Source organism: Vicia villosa, linkage group LG3 (assembly GCF_029867415.1).
Source record: "Vicia villosa cultivar HV-30 ecotype Madison, WI linkage group LG3, Vvil1.0, whole genome shotgun sequence".
Taxonomy (NCBI): Eukaryota; Viridiplantae; Streptophyta; class Magnoliopsida; order Fabales; family Fabaceae; genus Vicia; species Vicia villosa.
In genome coordinates, this window is record NC_081182.1 from 182,447,827 (window position 1) to 182,463,792 (window position 15,966).

The 15,966-nt window shown below is 33.4% G+C and overlaps 1 protein-coding gene across 1 annotated transcript; it reads right to left on the bottom strand.

The window, feature by feature from the left end:
• Window positions 1–13,472: 13,472 nt before the first annotated feature.
• Window positions 13,473–15,525, bottom strand: LOC131656990 (transcription factor TCP5-like). The gene is made up of 2 exons (XM_058926518.1): window positions 15,394–15,525; window positions 13,473–14,958 (listed from the first exon to the last, which is right to left on the bottom strand). The coding sequence occupies exon 2, from the start codon at window positions 14,953–14,955 to the stop codon at window positions 13,771–13,773; it is 1,185 nt and encodes a 394-aa protein (XP_058782501.1). The 5' UTR covers window positions 14,956–14,958; window positions 15,394–15,525; the 3' UTR covers window positions 13,473–13,770.
• Between the last annotated feature and the right edge of the window lie 441 nt (window positions 15,526–15,966).

Consider the following 15,966-nt stretch of genomic DNA (forward strand, 5'->3'; position numbering starts at 1 on the left):
AATATTTTGGCTTATATCTCTTATGCGGAAGCATTTCTTGACCTTGGGCCCAACATAAAAGTTGTAGAGAATTGAATTTCCTTGAGAATGAGTTTTGGTTGGGTAATTTTTGAGAAAGTATGAAAGAGATATGATCAGTCAAAGTTGGGTTGAGTTTCTCCTAGAAACCCTAAATTAGCAACTTGGACTTTTGATGATTTATGAGCTCTCCTTGATGAATCATGATCAAAACTTGATCAAATGATGAATGTGACTTCAAAATACTGATGTTTACCAAAAATAAGGAGTTTTGACTGTGATTTGACCATAGTCGACTTTTAGGTCAAACTAGTCGATTGTTGACCATTTGAGCTGTTTTGTGAATCAAAGCTTGAAATATGGTGGGCAAATTTTGGGGTATGACAATATCATTTTTAAATGTCTTATGAAATAAATTTGTGTCCACTTTTCCTCTGGTAAAATCTTTATCAAGAAGAAATTAACTCAATCGTTCATACCAAGCTCTGGGAGCTTGTTTTAGACCATATAAATATTTCTTAAGTTTAAAAACATGTTGTTGATATTTTGAATCTTCAAAACTAGGAGGTTGATGGACATAAACTTATTCTTCTATGTAACCATTTAAAAATGCACTCTTAACATCCATTTGATACAAAGTAATGTCATATTGAGCAGCAAAGGAAATTAATAATCTAACAGATTCTAACCTGGCGACTGCGGCAAAGGTTTCATTATAGTCAATACCTTCTTGCTGACTATATCCTTGTGCAACCAGTCGTGCTTTGCTTCTGAGAACTTCTCCTTGCTCATTCAATTTTCTTTTGAATACCCACTTGGTTCCAATGACATTGAATCCATCAGGTCTTGGAATTAGATCCCATACATCATTTCTGGTAAACTGATTCAGTTCTTCTTGCATAGCAATAATCCAGTCAGTATCTTGAAGAGCTTCATCAACAAAGGTTGGCTCAACCATAGAAACTAATCCACATATAGATTCTTGATTGTTTCTGAGAAATGATCTGATTTTAATGGGGTCATCTTTCTTTCCGAGTATAACATCTTTTGGATGTGCTAAGGTGAGTCTAGAAGATCTTTTATGTGAGGTTTCCCCAGAAATTCTCAAGTTCTCCATAGATGATGTAATTTGAGGATCTTCTGAATTGTCTTTTGCTTCAGAGTCTTCAGAGTTTGTAAGTTGAACTTCCATATCTGCAAAATTTTCAACTTGCTTTGGCTTTTGATGGCAAAGCTTACCATCAAATCTGACATTGATTGATTCTTCAACAAACAGAGTTTTTGTATTGTATACTCTATAACCTTTTGAACGTTCATGAGTATCCAAGCAGAAAGCACTTTTGTGCCTTAGAATCAAACTTGTTCAGATGTTCTTTAGTGTTATGTATATAACAAGTACATCCAAAAGGATGGAAATATGAAATGTTGGGTTTTCTGTTCTTCCATAATTCATAAGGAGTCTTTTCAAGAATAGGTCTTATAGAGATTATATTCTGAATATAACACGTTGTGTTCACTGCTTCTGCCCAGAAATGTTTAGCCATATTGGTTTTGTTAATCATGGTTCTAGCCATTTCTTGCAATGTTCTATTCTTTCGTTCTACAACTCCATTTTGTTGGGGAGTTCTAGGACAAGAGAAATCATGAGAAATGCCATTTTCTTTAAGAACTTTTCAAAGAGATTGTTCTCGAATTCTCCTCCATGATCACTTCTAACCTTTATGATTCTAAACTCTTTCTCATTTTGAGCTTGGTTACAGAAATCAAAGAACACGGAATGTGACTAATCCTTGTGTTTTAAGAACTTAACCCATGTCCATCTGTTATAGTCACCAACAATTACCAATCCATACTTATTGCCTCTGATTGATACAGGTTTCACTGGTCCAAATAGATCAATGTGCAGAAGTTCTAGACAACATTTTTTGATTTAAAAGAGGGTTTTGAAAACTTTCCCTTCTGACATGCTTCACACAGAGCTTCTGAGTTTAATTTCAGATTAGGAAGCCCTCTGACTAGATTGAGTTTGTTAATCTGAGATATTCTTCTCATGCTAACATGTCCCAATCTTCTACGCCAGACCCATTGCCCATCGTTAACAGACAGGAGACAAGTTACTTTCTAAGTTTTAAGATCAGAAAGATCAATTTTATAGATGTTGTTCTTTCTCTTGCCAGTGAAAAGGATTGACCCATCTTTCTGACTGACAACTTTACAGGATTTTGGATTAAAGATTATGTCATAGTCGTTGTCACTGAATTGACTTATGGACAACAAGTTATATGCTAATCCTTCTACTAACAGAACATTAGTTATGGAGGGAGAATTATCGTTTCCAATAGTTCCAGAACCGATAATCTTTCCTTTTTTATCTCCTCCAAATCTAACGTCTCCACCAGATTTAAGCTCCAGGCTTTGGAACATATACTTTCTTCCCGTCATGTGTCGCGAGCATCCAGAGTCCAGGTACCATGACTGGTGTTTCAACTGTGCTGCTAAGAATATCTGTAACATATATTATTTTCTCCTTAGGTACCCATATATTTTTGGGTACTTTGGTGTTAGTGTGCCTAAAGTTCTGTTTGAACTTAGGTCTAGCATGAAAGTTTTCAGAATAAGAAGTGTATTTAACGTCATGTGTGTGACCAAATTCAAATTGGGTGTGTAAAGGTTTATATGTAATAACCATATCATCAACAGGTTTAGTTTGATTTTGTTCTTTCCCTTTGGGTGTTTCATAACCCATTCCTTTTCTGTTATTGTAGCGGGGAAAATCTGAGATCTAAGCCATAGGATTGACTCGACTCAATATTTCGTTTGAAATCGCCACTGCGCTTTATTGTTTCCAAAGGAGAAGGGAAAAGAACGAAGAAAACCCAAAGTTTGTTTTTTTTTAAAACAAAAAGAAGAGATCTTAGGTACGGGTGTTGTTTATACAAGGGGAAGGTTTTAAGCACCCCTCATTTCTGTGGTACTCCACAGGAACCTTTTTGAAAATCTGTGTCGTGTGTGCTAAAAAAGGGTTTGTTTTATTTTTAAAATAAGCTCGGCAAGACTTTAAGCCTTGTGCCTACATACCTCCTCGGTGCAATGGAGAAGTCAGAGCTAATGTAGTTCCGCTTTTAAAAGGGAAAACATTTTAAAAACGAATAAACACTTTATCGTCGTCGGAGAGAAATACTCAACCATTTATCTTGAGCATGAGAACAAACGAGTTCTTTGCATCGCAAATGAAAGAAGGGCTCCAACTCGGATAGAAATCAACGAGTATGCCACTAGCTCTCTCACGCGGAAAAGATCTCATTATATCAATCAATTTCAAAATCGTGGGGTATCGCCACTCGTTTCGACAATTAGTCGTGTCTAAACTTTTGAAGAAAAGGCCACTAAAGGGGCAAAAGATATTTTTAAAGAAAGGTTTTGAAAAGATTGCAAACATAAGAAGGTTTTTGAAAAAGGAAGAAGATTTTGAAAATTAAAGAAGGGGGGGAGATGAAGAGGCTATCCTAATGCGTAAAATAAAAGCTAAGGAAAGGAATGGTCTAACCGAAGAAGAAGCCAACACTTGACATTATGAGTCAAGGTAGATTTCCCATCCTTTGGACTTATCAATACCAAACCAAAACATTACCACTTGGGGATCCAGATGAACTTATTATCTTTAGCACCACTTTGCATTAAGCACATTAAAATTCTAACGAAAATCGGGCAGAGTAACGGCTGTTTTTGGGTAAAATCCTTATCTCAATGCCTTGGAATTAACCATCAAGGACTTTCAAGGAAATACCTGCATACACAAATAGACAACAATCCAATGCCAGTCAGACAGAACAACCACAGAGTAATAACAGAATAAGGGTCCAGAGGCATTAAGTCCATAAGTCTGAATCTCCAAAATGCTCAGGATAGTAACCGATAGTCCGAAAGAGAGCCTTAAGTGTTTTTTAGATTTTTGTTGTTTATTAGTGTTTTAGCATAAAAGTAAAGTATGGTCCAAGTAGACAAAAGAAAATAGCGGAAACATAAACAATACGTCCAAATGGACAAAGAGAAAATAACGGAATGTAAATATGATGAAATGATAAAGCATAAAGCAAAATATAAAGAGCAATATAATAAATTGCGGAAATTAAAGTCAATTGTTAGATGTTAAAGATAACCATCTTGAAACTTGTCAAGTATGTTATCAAAGTTAGTAATGAAGATCGATGGTGAGTGAAGGATGTTCTCGAATTTAAATTCAATGGACATTTATCAGAAGCTTGACAAAATCATAGCGACTACACGATAAATCTCCATAAGTCTTAAATCAACCGCATACAATTCTCTTCCATATTTGATCTTTTTTTATTCAGGACACGAAATATTGCGCTATGTTAAGCAGATCGCCAAGTGATTTATGTAGAAATCACCCTACAACGAGGCCGGTCAAAACTTTATGTGCTAATGCATGCGAGAGAAGCGATATGTAGATCACTCTCCGAAAGCAATACCGCACGAAAAGAAAAATAGGGAGCGATCTAGTCTTTACCAAGAATCCATAAGAATTCTCAAGGCATTAAGACTTTAATCGATCAAAATAACAAGAAATAAAATATGGAACCACATACAAAAGCTCCTTTCATCCATAATTTCAATCACTTAATTTTACGGATTTGGATTCTCATCCTATCGACGCCCTAAGTCCATTGAAATTAGAGAGAAATTAGGCCTCTAACTTGTGATCCAAAGAAAATATCAAAAGAATGGAGTAGAAGATGAGTTAGAACCAAAAACAAGTTAAAAAAGGCAAAAAAACACATTCTGCTCAGATGTAAATCGATTTGCACAGAGTGTAAATCGATTTACATAACTCTGTTTTTCAAATCTGCGCAGTTTTTAGTTATGTAAATCGATTTGCACCAGATGCAAATCGATTTGCACAACACAATTTTTCAAAAAAACAGCACATCAAGGGAAGAAAACTTGTTTAAACATAAAACCAAACACCTTGTGATCTTGGATCAATTTGTGCATGAAAATGTATCAAGTAAGCAAGCAAAACTCAGCAATGTAGCACCAAAGGTGCATCAAACATAAACAACAATGGATCACATCTTGGATTATGGAAAGGATCTAGAATTTTACCAAATCTTTCACAAACTTTGAATCTTCTTCAAGAACACACAACCACAAGCCTTGATCTCTCACAATTGATGAAGAAAGTGATGTTTAGATGGAGGTTTAGCTCTAAATTAGTGAGGTTCAAGATGTGACTCACTAATTTTTATGGAAGAAGAAAAGAGCTTTGAGTGAGGGGTTTGGAAGAGATGAGGAGAGAAAGAGCAAGAGTTTTCTTGGCTATCAAAGCTTGAAAAATGAAGAGGGGAATGCCTCAATTTATAGCACTTAGGCTTGGGAATTTTTGTGGTTTGGAGTTAGGATTGGAAAATAGAATTAGGCTTGGGAAAAGGATTTGGAGCCAAAAATGAGATCCAATGGTCTTGATGCAATCACATGAGGGTTTATGATAAAATGATGTAGGCAATCAAATACAAGAGCTACGTCATGCTTCCCATGCTTGCAAATGATGTCAACACTTCCAAAAGCTGAAATTTTCCTTCATTTTTCCAAATTCGCACTGGTGCAATCGATTTACACTTTATGCAAATCTATTTACATTGCTGAAAAAGGCAAAATCTGGGGCAAAAACAGTTATGCAAATCGATTGCTGTCTTATGCAAATCGATTTGCACTGATGGCAGAAGCAAATCTGGTGCAGAAACAGTGGTGTAAATCGATTTACACCTTATGCAAATCGATTTGCACAGTGAAATTGTTGAAAAATGCCCTTTTTGAAGGATACTTTGACTTGGTACCTACAAAACACAAACATCCAAAAGCACAAGGCAATATTTTTGGTATTTTGGTTAGTAAACAACATATACAAGAAAAACATTGGTGCTTGATGATTCCTTTGCAATTGAATTGTACACAACATCACAAGTAGAGTTCTAAGTTGAAAACTTCTTAATTGATGATTGATATGCAAATGATGTATGATCTTAGGGTCAAAAATTGGGGTATGACAGTTATTTCTGCTAACACCATATATCATTGAAGCCTGTTTGCTTCTGTCTATGCTTCTAGCAACAAATTTTTGAAAACTAGAGTCATATTATTTTAGAATATCTTTCGAACTTGAAGCAATATCTGAATTAGTGATTTTTTGAATTTTTAATTCCTCTATGAGTTTAAGATTACTTTCTTTAAGTTCAAAATTTTCTGCTTTAAGTTTCTCAGTTTCAACTACAAAACTATTTTTAAGTTTCTTGTATTTGATTCTGGGTTTACTATGGTTTTCCAGAAGTTTTGATAAGCTTTCTACAAGCTCATCTCTAGTAAGTTCAGAGAATACCTCATCAGTTTCTGATTCAGAGCCAGAGTCATCTCCTATGGTAGCCATTAATGCTAAGTTGGCATGTTCATTTTCTAAGTCAGATTCTACCTTTAGAAGATTCTAAATCATCCCATGTGGCCATCATACTTTTCTTCTTTTCAAATTTTTCTTTGGCCTTTCTCTCTGCAGCTTGGGACAATCATTCTTAAAGTGTCCTGGTTCTTTACATTCATAGCATACAATGCTTTTTATGCTAGGCTTCTTATGTCCAGAAGATTCTGCTTTATTTTCTGGTCTCTTGTAGTTTCTGAACTTCCTTTGTTTATGCTTCCATAATTGATTGACTCTTCTGGAGAGAATAGATAACTCATCTTCTTCTTTTGATGCAGAGTCACTAGGCCTTTCCTCTTCATCCTGAAAAGCGTTAGTTTCAAATTTTCTAATAGATTTAAGGGAAACAGACTTACTTTTCTTCTGAGGCTCATTTTCATCAAGTTCTATCTCGTGGCTTCTCAATGCACTGATAAGTTCTTCAAGAGATACATCATCTAGATTCTTTGCAACTTTGAATGCAGTAAACATTGGTCCCCATCTTCTGGGTAAACTTCTGATTATCTTCTTGACATGATCTGCTCTAGTGTATCCTTTGTTCAAAACTCTCAAGCCAGCAGTCATAGTTTGAAATCTTGAGAACATGGTTTCAATGGACTCATCTTCTTCCATTCTAAATGCCTCGTACTTATGGATGAGGGCCAGAGCTTTCGTCTCTTTAACTTGAGCATTTCCTTCATGAGTCATTTTGAGAGACTCAAACATATCATGTACAGTATCTCTGTTGGTGATTTTTTCATATTCTGCATGTGAGATAGCATTCAACAAGATAGTTCAAGCCTTGTGATGATTTTTGAACTCTTTCTTTTGTTTCTCACTCATGTTTTTCCTATCAATCTTTTTACCAGCATCTACAGGATATGTGTAACCATCTAACACAACATCCCATAGGTCAGCATCTTGTCCTAGAAAGAAATTTTTCAGTCTATCTTTCCAGTACTCAAAATTTTCTCCATCAAACACAGGGGGTCTCGTAAAACCATTGTTGTTTTTCTCATTTTCCATAGTGTTTTCCTTCTGGATCTTTTACTGACACTGTTAAGTGATCGCACCCAGAACCAAGAGCTCTGATACCAATTAAAGGGTATGAAAACACTTAGAAGAGGGGGGGTTGAATAAGGGGTTTTCTTTCACAAATAAAAATTCACACGATATTTTTATCCTGGTTCGTTTGAACTCAAACTACTCCAAACCACCCGTCAAGGTGATTTCGCCTCTCTCCTTCGAGGACTTAATCCACTAATCAAAACTTGATTACAATTGGTTCACGAAGACAACTGCCAACGTCTTCTTGAGAATCTTAACCACAACTTGGTTACTCAAGGAACAATATACAACGTCGTCTTAAGAATCTTAACCACAACTTGGTTACTCAAGAAATAATATACAACATCTTTTTGAGAATCTTAACCACAACTTGGTTACTCAAGTAACAATATAACAATAACTTCAAACTAGTGAAATTGATGCTTCTTAATCTAAGCTATATCACAACTGTGATTTTTCACTATGTTTAAGTACAATGGATATGACTTTAGTATGATAACATGAACGAAGTATTTTCTTTCAGCATAAGGGTTCACGTTTTTCCTTCATGTGTTGTATTATAAGTAAGCGTCTTCTTGCTTTTTCAAATTGATCTTCTATTTATAGCCTTTGGAAAATGTTGTCCATTGCTTCCTCGTAAGCTGTTCTGCAATAAATGTTGCGTGTCATCTTGGTTATTTGTGCTTTGCATGTTTCTTAATATTTGTTCCTCATAAATGCTTCAGCCGTCTTTTAATCATTATGTCTCTAACGGTATTTTATCTTGTATCAGAACTTTGCATTTTGTTTTTCCTTTTCTTCACAACTTCTGTCTTGACTTTGTGAATATAACTTCTACTAGAATTTGTCTACAGCGCTTGGTGCATTCAGAAGTCTTCATGCATTAGAACTTCTCGAACTTCAGCGTGACTTTTCTTTGTTTGTTTGTTCAGCTTTACATAAAGTCCATGTTCTGATAGTACTTGAGTTAGAACTTCTTCTGAAATAAGAAACATATTATTAGAGTACCACATTTACTTATACAAAATTTATTTAATTGTTATCATAAAAACTCTAAGATATGATTAGAACCAAAGTATGTTCTAACACAAAGTGGTGATCCAAATAGCTTCTATGGACTCTACTGAGTGTGCTCCAACTCCTAGCTTGACCTGAAAGTTGTTAAATCATTCTCTCCAACTCAAAATGCAGAGCTCGGGTATGGCTATGGCACTTGATGATGGGAGTGTTCCAGAACTTGTTTAAGTGCTTAGACAGGTTATATATGATGTATATGAGGTTTCTGAAGTGGAATTATAGATAGTGTTTGAGTTGAATGGAAGTTGGGTTGTTAAAGCTTAAAAATAAAAAAAATGGAAGTTAAATGAATAATTACTAATAATAAATAATAATAATCTTAATAATAATAAAAATAACTTATATTATCTATTAGTAATATCCCATTACTATTATTATATTATTTTAACTCCACCACAATAATTAACTAACCTCTTAAGCCTACATTCTACCCTTGCACTAATGTCCTTAATTTTCCCACAAGAAAACTCAATTATTAAAAGTATAACACAAATGACTAAATATTTAAATGGGGTGTTACAACTCTTCCGCACTTGAATTACCTTGAATTACCTGCAAGCACAAGGTGGGCGCCATTACAATTGTCAAAAAAATACTAGTATGTGTGATATCCTTACACTTCTAGGGGATACTTAGAGGTCTTAATAGTTTTATAACGGCTAAGGCTTGCTCGTGATGGCAAGAGACTCTATATATGGTGGTGTTATGGTGTTTTCAATGATAAGAGAGGTCAGCTCATGTAAGGTGAGAGGCTATACTGTATATTTGATAGGTTAATGATTTCATCTATCTTCCTTCAGGAAAGAAGTATTTATAGTGGTCCTTAGGTCTAGGTTTTAAGAAATCTTAAGAAGTAGAAACCACTCCCCCCTTGATCGGGGAAATTGTTGACAATTTATTTTCCCCTGAAAGTCGTGGACTCACTCAATTTATATGACTAGTGGAGAGATAGTGGTATTGTACACATATCTTATTCTGAGGGCGAACCCCCATGCTACACAAAGACAACCCCCAAACGACACCTCACGAGGCGGAGACCCTTGAATCGCCCTTATTTAGAAACTCTCAAAAAAAAATATAACACTACACATCATATGTTATACAAAATTAAAATAATGGCACTATCTTAATTATTATCATTTTTCTCATTCAATTAAACAAAAAAAAAAACTACATATAAAACAGGTATTTTCAATTTATTTTTCAAAAATTATTCTCTTGATTTATATAACACGTCTACAATATATCCAAATCTTGTTAAAAATTAATCAAAACAATCATCAAGTTTTCATGTACTCCATGATGTATGAATCTGCCTCTTATTGTACTTTGAACAGTATTGAAAAAGAAATAAAATGAGTATTTTCCACAAGAAAAAGAAAAGACGGCACTACTCCATATGGTTCATGATTGAGTATATACAAGACTGATAGTAACCACCACCGGTTCATTATCCTCTTCACTATCTCTCTCACTTCACCACGTCAATATTCAAGTAATTAATATTCATCATAATGAACCATTGGCCAAAATTTTCACCACTGCTACATCATTAATTTTCTGATTTCTTCATCTTTTAATTAATTTTCCTGAACAGTTGTTAGGTTTTTATTGAGATTCATAATTTTTCTAGGTTAAATGTAAGTTAATATTCATGTAGGTGGTGAAGAAAAATATGAAAGGTTTCAAAAACTAAAACAAGAGAATAATTTTATTTTCAGAGGATTAGTTGGGGGGAAGATAGGACCACAAGAAAAGGAAAGTTTTGATGATATAGAACATGCTGCCACATCAAAAGGACAGATTGAAAACCTATTTTGCTGCAACCCCTGAGTCTCTCTAATTAAATATGATTCTTGGATCTTGTGCTATATTATTGTGCACAGAGAATACAGGGTACTGATTTAAATTCAGTCTTCTGCTTGTGATTTTATGTCCCCTCCTTGTCATAGTCAGAATAACCGTAAGATTATGGAAACATTTCCTCACTTTTTCACTTTTTTGTTGATAGATGCTTCCTCTAGTCTTCACAAAGATGCTATCAATTGGGATTGGGGTGCAAAGATGAGGATAAACTAGGGTAGGGTAGGGTAGAGACATCTCTCTCTCTCTCTCTCTCTCTCTCTCTCTCTCTCTCTCTCTCTCTCTCTCTCTCTCTCTCTCTCTCTCTCTCTCTCTCTCTCTCTCTCTCTCTCTCTCTCTCTCTCTCTCTCTCTCTCTCCCTCTCTCTCTATCTCTATCTCTCTCCCTCTCCCTCTTCCTCTCCCTCTCCCTCTCCCTCTCTATCCCTCTCTCTCTCTCTCTATATATATATATATATATATATATATATATATATATATATATATATATATATCCCTCCCTCCCTCTCATATTAACGATTATAAAATAATAATTTTACTATAATTTAGTTATAATAAAATTATTATTTTATAATAATTAAATCGTATTTAAATAAGATTCTTATTTATTTTTGTTGATGTTAAATTGTGGTTAATATTAAAAAACTTTGTGCAATCTAACTTCTTTTTGTATCTATATGTTCTTTCCTTATATAACTAAAATTCATAGAGGGTACAAGTCCACATATAGAGTTGATTGTTAGTTCCATTACCAATTTCCACTACATAGCCTCACATGCAATGGCAGTAATAGGTTGGCATGCAATGCTAGCTGCATGCATGAGAATAACACTATTTCTCAAACACATCATTAACAAAAGTCTTCCCATTCTCAATAATATGAAGCATCCCAATTTTCAAACACAAGAATTAATTATGCTATACAACATGTTTTTGAAAAAACATGCAACAAACAAACCATAAGAAACATGCATATGTAGTGTAGGCATGTTAAATTCTTGCCCTTTTTCCATAACTGTTTTTCAAAGTATTTCCTTTGAAATGAAAATTATGGTTATTATTTGAGTTAGCTCAAGAAATAACACATGTGTCAGTGGTTACAGTTTTGTCCAATAAAAATTGAAAACAAAATAACTTTTCGCTTGTGGTCTCTATTTAAAGCTGTATTGTTCTAAACATTGAAAACAGAAACAATAATGAATTTTGTACAACAGACAAACGTTAACATATACTACCAACTAGTTGTGTAACATTTCTTTACTTACAATTTGTTCATTTAGGTATATATAGAGCATTATTTTGTTGTTGTACACTCAAATATATGTGACAAACTAGTTAATTTATTCCTCTCTTCTAAATTATTATTATCAATGTATCAGTATCGTTGTCGTGTTTTCGGTGTTCGTCTTATATAATCTTTCATAGAGTGACACTAATATATGAGAGGCAACATGTCTTCATCTAAAATCTAAAAATAATAAGTGGATAGATCACTATCTTTCCAAAAATTCTACTCTCGTACTTGAATTTAAACTTAAACTTATGAATGTGTTAATAACGAGTTTCACACACATTGAGTTAGGGCTGACAATGTTATACGATTAAAAGAGATTAAAAGAGAGATATCACATCTTCATTAAAAATATTATTACTCATTAAATTTATGAGTTTTTGTATATCTTATATTTAACTTATTTATAATGGATGTGGGACTTAAACACTCTTATTTAAACCCTGCTATCTCTCAAACAAGTATGAGTCTCACACATTCTATAGCATAAATCGGCTCATGCTCTCCCACCAACTCAGATCACGACTCTCATACCATTTCTAGAAAAAAATTTAGTAAGGCATGAGCAACAACGAGACCAATCAAAAATTTAAAACTTAAGATATATAAATTATCTCATTTATGTATCCTGCATTTTACACAATCAAAGTTAATATAATATTTAATTACTCAGTTAAACTCAACAATCTCTCTCACAAGTATCGATATGATACATCCTATAACAAGATTCAACTCTTGGTATCCACTAAGTGTAACCAGTAATCCGATGCCATTGTTTAGAAAGTTTCAAAAAACCGTGAGCAATAACAAAGACAAATACTCCAAGACTAAAGAAAACACAACTTCTCCACCCAAAACCTTGAAATTTTAAATATATAGGTCACTTCTTTTGTATATTAACCATTAACACTTAAACTCGAGATAAACAACATTAATAATTTAGGTAATCTTTTGCAGCTACATTTGAGAGAAACAACATTAATAATCTAGGTAATCTTTTGCAGCTACAAAAGACGTTGGATTATCATGATTTTAAAACAACAAATTTTTTTTTATCTTAATCCAACAACTATACATCCACTGTTTTTTTTTTAACTGCAAAATAAATTAATAGATCCAATACAAGCACAAAATGTGCAAGATTGTAGAGGATCTAAATCTGTTCAATCAAAAGAAAATTTCTAAATAATTAAAAAAAAAGTAATATAAAGAAGATTATTTTAATGACATGTTAGGTAGTAGAAAAAGCTTAAATTTGAGAGTTGATAATTTGTAAAAAAATAATGGCTATAGATGCTGCTTTCTGCTATAGCCATTAACCACACAAGTTGTGGAAGAAATAAGAGAAGAGAGAGTACTAAATGACCAAAAAGCAATGGCATCATTAAATTTATGGCTAACTCATGCATTTATAGAAGTGTAATTAAGCTAAAAGTCATGTTAAATTCTTCAAATTCATACATTTTGTGCATTGCTTTTTCTTTTACACCATAGGGTTATAATATATCATTTATAGAAGAGAATGTGACTTTGAGAATGAAAGTAATATAGAATGACCAAACACAATTTGTTAACATAAAATTAAATAACTTATAGAGGTTATTATCTAACTTTAACTTGTGAACAAGGTACAAATAAACCAAAATCATAAAGACTATCTCAAAGAGTTTGAGAAGGATGAATAGGATTCAAACCATAGGTCATTACTACTAACATAAAATACAAAAAGCTAAAATTTGTGTATCACAAAAATCACAATGATTCACACACAAAATATAGCATATTTCCATACTTACTAAAATGCATATGCTAAATTGCAGTCTGCAACTGTAATTGCGGTCGCAATATAACTGTAACCGTAATTTAGATCCATATAAGCATGTGTGCTCATTTACCTTTGCTATGAAGATTATATGTCCATGGACCACACCAAGTACTAGTTGCTTGCTCACACCACATTTGCATCATAGAATCAAAAACGAGTTTCAAGAGCGATCGCGACAATCCCTATCATCCAGCTGGTTGCTATTGTCATTGTTATCTGAGTCAAGAAGCTTCGAGCTAAATGGAATCGGAAAAGGTCTTACGGGAGGCGAATTGAATGAGTGATGAAAAGATGGAATGAGAGAATGAGGCATAGGTTGAGAAGAACTTGAATTTGAGAACTGAAAATGGTTGAATGGTGGTACTCTTGGATCATTTTCAATTGAGTGGCTCATAAAAGGATTGTTCAAAAGTGATGATGATGGTTGTGTAGTAGAAGAAGAAGGACCAAACAATAGTTGTGAATTTTGAAAAGAAAATGGAAATTGAAAAGCATTTCCATTACTTTGATTTGGATCTACTTGATGTTGATGAGGTTGGAACAATCCATTACCACTTCCAAATTGAGATAAAGACAAAGTAGAAGCTTCTGAATGGTAGTTGTTGTTATATGACATAGCATTGTTAAGAAAATTAGAATGAGTCTCCATAGGAAAAAGCTTTTGAGTTGAAACTTGATGAAAGTTGTTGTAACTAGCTTCTCCAACTTGATTCTCTTCATCATTTGTTTTGATCCACTTACCCTTTTCACAAAAGTACTCTCTTTCAACCTCTTTACCTTTATTCTCTCTCGTCGAATCCACATCCCAAAACTTCGATCTTGCCATGAGATTTTGAATTCCAACAAATGTAGAAGAGTTAGGATCATACAAAGGACCAAGAGAAAGCTCATGAGACAAAACATTACTTGATTGATGATCATGAAAAGGAAGTAGGGTTTGTGGAAGAACATGATGATGAAATTGCGAAAAGCTTTGAGGGAATTGAAGCGGAGGAAGTTTATCAATATCGAATTTCGTTGCTTCGAGTAGCCAATCTATAACTTTGCTTGGTTGTCCTAAACCAAGCTTGTCTTGAAGATCATACAATTGAATTGCGGTCGGAACCGAAAGCCTAATTCTTCTATCTCTTAACCCTCTTATTGTGCAAACTTTGCTATGCCTATCTTTGCCTCCAAATGTTCTTGATACTCTCACAATTCTTGGATTTCTTAAACTTGATGATGACCATTGTCTTGAACTACTTGAAGCTGCTTTAGAACTTTTCTCAATGTTATTCATACTATTATTATTATTACCTTCTTCTTCTTCCTTTGCTTGATAATTATCTTCTCTTGAACTTGACATCACCTTGTTTTCATCAAATCATAATAAACTTTACTCTTCAAAATATAGAGAAATTTCTCAATGAAAAAGAAAAAAAAATTATCTCCTGGTTTATAGAAATTTGTGTTATCTTTTTACAATCAAAATATGAATTAAAAAATTTGAATAATAATTTAATAAAAATAAATTAAAAATTTATTGCACCCTTGAACTATGAACTATGATGAGTAATTCTTATTTCTCATAGTTATTTCCTAATAAAAAAAAGAATAAAAATTAGAGAGAAAAAAGTATTGTATATGAAAGGAAAATAATCTCCAAGACATGGAAGTTCTATTCTATCTATAATTGAAGAGAACAGCAATTTGTGAAATCAAGTTGAAAAAAATTAAAAATAGGTTTTTATTGTAAATATATGAGAGAAGATTGAGAAGAATAAGAGTAAGAAGAGTGACTTACTTGTAAGAGAAAATTCAGAAGCTGTTTCTATGGTTTTTCCACCATAGCTTATAAGCTAGAAAGAGAAGAAATGAGTATTGAAGTTGCAGCAGCAAGTAGTAGAAATAGAAATACCCTAAAATGAAAGTCATTCTCAAATAAGCACTAAAATATTAATTACTTGAGAAGATGCTTTTCAAGGCTTAGATTTCAACCTTTTCCTTTAATGGAATAACAAACTGTTTACACTAGATTTCTGACTTTTATGGTAAAGAAATGATGTTGGAAAATTTTACAGCATGTAAATGTAAAATATAAAAAAATAAATTATTTCAAAAAATTATATTATTTTTGGTCATGTGGCATCTTTTAAAAGTGACACATCAACAGAAAACTGATAGTGGTAAGTAACTTCCTCGATTTGTTCATTCTATATTTATGCTGAACAATCACTGACTTAATGATTAACTTTTATCAATATGTAATTATATTCAACTCTGTGTTGAAAGCCATAGCAATAGTAGCAAGTTTCAATATATTTGACTAGGAGTTGTTGGCTCAAAGGGAGAAAGATAAAAACAGAAGGCAAAATCT

What these genes read in the sequence shown, in the direction of transcription:
- LOC131656990 (XM_058926518.1), bottom strand. Translation starts at nt 14,955, where the DNA reads ATGTCAAGTTCAAGAGAAGATAATTATCAAGCAAAGGAAGAAGAAGAA.